Raw genomic sequence first — 3,620 nt, 5'->3', positions numbered from 1 at the left:
TACTGAATAAGTATTACTGTCATAATGGTGGCAGATAATGCTTTGTAGTTAGAACATTACAATTGTTTATGGCTTAAAACTGATAGATTACAGCATATTGAGCATAATATAAAGATTTCTAATTTGGGTATATCAGTTGTATTCCCTCATACAAACCCCTTCTGCCAAGATTACAACTTTAAGTTATATGTCATATTGATACCAAGGTCTCTTTCTGTAGCAATGCCATAGGTTCATACAGTGTTATAGTATCTTGGCGCCAACAAGACATACAACTGTAAATTGTATGACACGCTAATGTCAAGGTCCAAGGTTCATAGATCTTGTTATGTTACTTGAATCTTTTTGTCATTCTAGTCATAATGCTTTGAATGTATTTTTCCAAGATGCATTGACACCACAATGAACAATAACCAGAGCTCTGTGACCAATTTCATCCTTTTGGGCTTCTCTTTGTCTCAGGAAATACGCCTCATTTTATTCATCTTCTTCACTGTTATTTATTCATTGACTATATCTTCTAACCTCCTCATCATTACACTTGTCACAACTCAGAGGTCACTTCACAAACCAATGTACTTCTTTATTGGAAACTTTTCATTCTTAGAGATATGGTACACTAGTGTTACAGTCCCTAGGATGCTAAATGACCTGGGGACAGGAAATAAGACTATCTCACCTATTGGTTGCATCTCACAGTTCTACTTTCTCTTCTTCCTTGGAGCAACCCAACACTTTCTTTTGACCATAATGGCTTATGACCGTTATCTGGCCATCTGCCATCCACTGCATTACACCAACATCATGAGTGCTCCTTTTTGTAGAAAACTGGCATCTGGTTCTTGGCTTGCTGGATGCCTTTCTATATCTTTGCCAGCTGTTATGATGTCAAAACTTGTGTTTTGTGGTCCAAACACAATTGATCACTTTTTCTGTGACTTTAGCCCTCTTCTGCGCTTATCCTGTACAGACACCTGGCTTAACGAGATCATTTTCTCAGTAGTAGCATGGATAGTCATCCTTGGTTGCTTCTTTTTTACCTTTTTGTCCTATGTTGCTGTAGTCATCACTATCTTGAAGATACCATCTTCTCTTGGGCGCCAGAAAGCTTTTTCCACCTGTGTCTCTCACATTGCTGTTGTCGGAATATTTTTTGGTACAGTTATTTTTATGTATATCCGCCCAAAAGCTAAGAACTCTTCCCCTGTGGATAAAGTGGTCTCTGTCTTCTATTCAGTGGTGGTTCCTTTATTGAACCCAATGATTTATAGCCTACGAAACAAAGAAATGAAAGATGCCCTGTGGAGTGTTTTGAAGAAATTTAGAAAGTAGTTACACAGTTTAGAAGACTGATTTATACATAATAAGAATCAATCAAAATATAATATGGTTGTTTGAGTGCAAATATTCTTAATATTAGGTTATTTAAAATTGTAATGCATTCAAGGCCATATATAATTTTAATGAGGCTAAGTGCAAATTGCTGTTATATAAATATTTCACATCTAAAGGAAAATAAACTGTCCCTTTTATAGTAAAGATGGTACTGGATTTTTTTTATAATCTACTAATATAATGTAATCATAATCATAATTCATCCAATAATACATTGATAGTATATTGATTTCTCTTTTTAGGCATGTAATTTGTGTTGCTCATGTTGTGATGGCACATTTTAAAATAGAAGTAACAGTAGCCAGGGAACAGAGAATGGTTATATGACTGGAGAAGGGAAACATTGTGACGAATGCAAAACAAATAGTAGCAATTGTTACACAGGGGCTGTTTTGGTTTAACCCCTTAAGGACCAGGCTGTGTTTTACCTTTTGTACCATTGGGACCGAGGCTGTTTTAACACTTTTGCGGTGTTCGTGTTTAGATGTAATTTTCTCTTCACTCATTTAGTGAACCCACACAAATTATATGTTGTTTTTTTCAGGACAAGAAGGGCTTTCTTCAGATACCATTGTTTTAATCATATTATCTAATTTCCCATAAAAAAATAATAAAATATGATGAAAAATGTAAAAAAAAACAAAACACATTTTCTGACTTTTACCCCAAAAATCTTTTACTCATCCAAAAGAGCTAATGAAAAAACCTACTAAATATATTCTACTAATTTTAACTCTTTCCATGAACTAATTCTACCACCAGTCTTTGTCAAACTTTGTGGTTGTAATTTATTTTGTGTTTTTTATCGCTAAAATTGCTCTTCAGGTATGGATTTACAGCTCCTGGTATACATCACTTTCAAACAACACCCCAATATGTGTTCAGCAACATCTCCCGAGTACAGTCATACCCCCCATTTTGTCGGGTTGTTTGGGAGGTAAAACGCCACATTTAGGAAGTGCACATTTTTTAACTTGGAACTTTTACATCTGGTCATTCTGCCCCCATGTCCTAATAGGACCATCTTTGAAGCCAGCTAATTCAATTTACCCCATCAAACCATATATTTTTGAAAACTAGACACCCCAAGGTATTTCAAATGCTAGTATTTTAACCCTTTCCATGCATTAGATTCTACCACCAGCCTTTGCCACACTTTGTGGTAGTATATTTTTTTGTATTTTTTTCACACAAATTGTACTTTGGGTATAAATTTATAGCTCCAAACTGTTTAGCTATCAAACACCCTAATATGTGTTCAGGAACATCTCCCGAGTTCAGTCATACCCCACATGTATGGGTTTGTCTGGTGTTTGGGGTTAAAATGCCACATTTTGGAATTGCGCTTTTTTTTTTTTTCTCCCCATTTCGGTCAGTCTGTGCCTATGCCCTATCTTTGAGCCCGGCCACTCCAATTTACCCCATCAAACCATACATTTAAATTAGACACCCCTTGGGTATTTGAAATGCTTTTATTTACATTTTTTCATGTCAGGATTTTTGGGAAGATACAGCGCTAATTTTAGCACTTGCTCATAATAATAAACTTTTTTTTTTTATTTTATTTATTTTCCTCTTTTTGGACTTTTTTTTTTACATTTTGCTGGAACTGGATAGTTCCTCTAAAGCATAATAATTTTTAAATGTTACCATGTTTTTTTTAAGCTTTTTCTTTTTTTTTTTTGAAATATTTTACTAATCACATAGTGATTAGAAAGCTGGGCTCCATTGACTTGTATGGTTGAATGCAGTACCTGTATTCAACCTGCAAGTGGAGCCAGAGTTCTCTAGAGGGTCTGGAGACCGTCTAGCGAACTTTTTCAACTTTATTATTTTTTTTCCCGGGCCGCCGCCATCTCGCGGATGGCGAAGACTGCGTGCAGCTGCGGCTGTGACCGCTCACAGCCGCAACACCGTTTAAGCTTAGAAAGTGATAGTTGATCACTTTCTAAGCTTGTTTAAGTCTCATGACGTGTCAGGCACGTCATAGGTCGTTAAGTGACCGTTTTGCATGACGTGCCTGACCCGGCAATGGACGTTAAGGGGTTAAAGAAATAGTAGTTGCCTTGTTTCATCACATACACCATATATACACATGTATGGATTCTTTATGTGCTCCTGTTATGTTCATCTGGGACTTGAACCCCTCTCTACCAGATTCAGAATTGTGTATTATTAATTTAGCCTACTGGCATGGCTGTGGTAACTATTAACTACATGGGTAT

The 3,620-nt window shown here is 36.2% G+C and overlaps 1 protein-coding gene across 1 annotated transcript; it reads left to right on the top strand.

Moving 5' to 3' along the window:
• Positions 1-402: 402 nt before the first annotated feature.
• LOC149277984 (olfactory receptor 6F1-like) lies at positions 403-1,332 on the top strand. The gene has a single exon (XM_089502478.1). It carries the CDS (start codon positions 403-405, stop codon positions 1,330-1,332), a length of 930 nt encoding a protein of 309 aa, XP_089358604.1.
• The last annotated feature ends 2,288 nt before the right edge of the window (positions 1,333-3,620 follow it).

This window comes from Sceloporus occidentalis, unplaced genomic scaffold (genome assembly GCF_023333645.1).
Source record: "Sceloporus occidentalis isolate IW3139 unplaced genomic scaffold, rSceOcc1.0.p SCAF_204, whole genome shotgun sequence".
In the NCBI taxonomy this organism is placed as follows: Eukaryota; Metazoa; Chordata; class Lepidosauria; order Squamata; family Phrynosomatidae; genus Sceloporus; species Sceloporus occidentalis.
The sequence above is the reverse complement of the archived record's forward strand: the minus strand, read 5'-3'. Positions and strand labels throughout refer to the sequence as shown.

Coding starts and splice junctions, on each gene's coding strand:
- LOC149277984 (XM_089502478.1), top strand. CDS start 403: ATGAACAATAACCAGAGCTCTGTGACCAATTTCATCCTTTTGGGCTTC.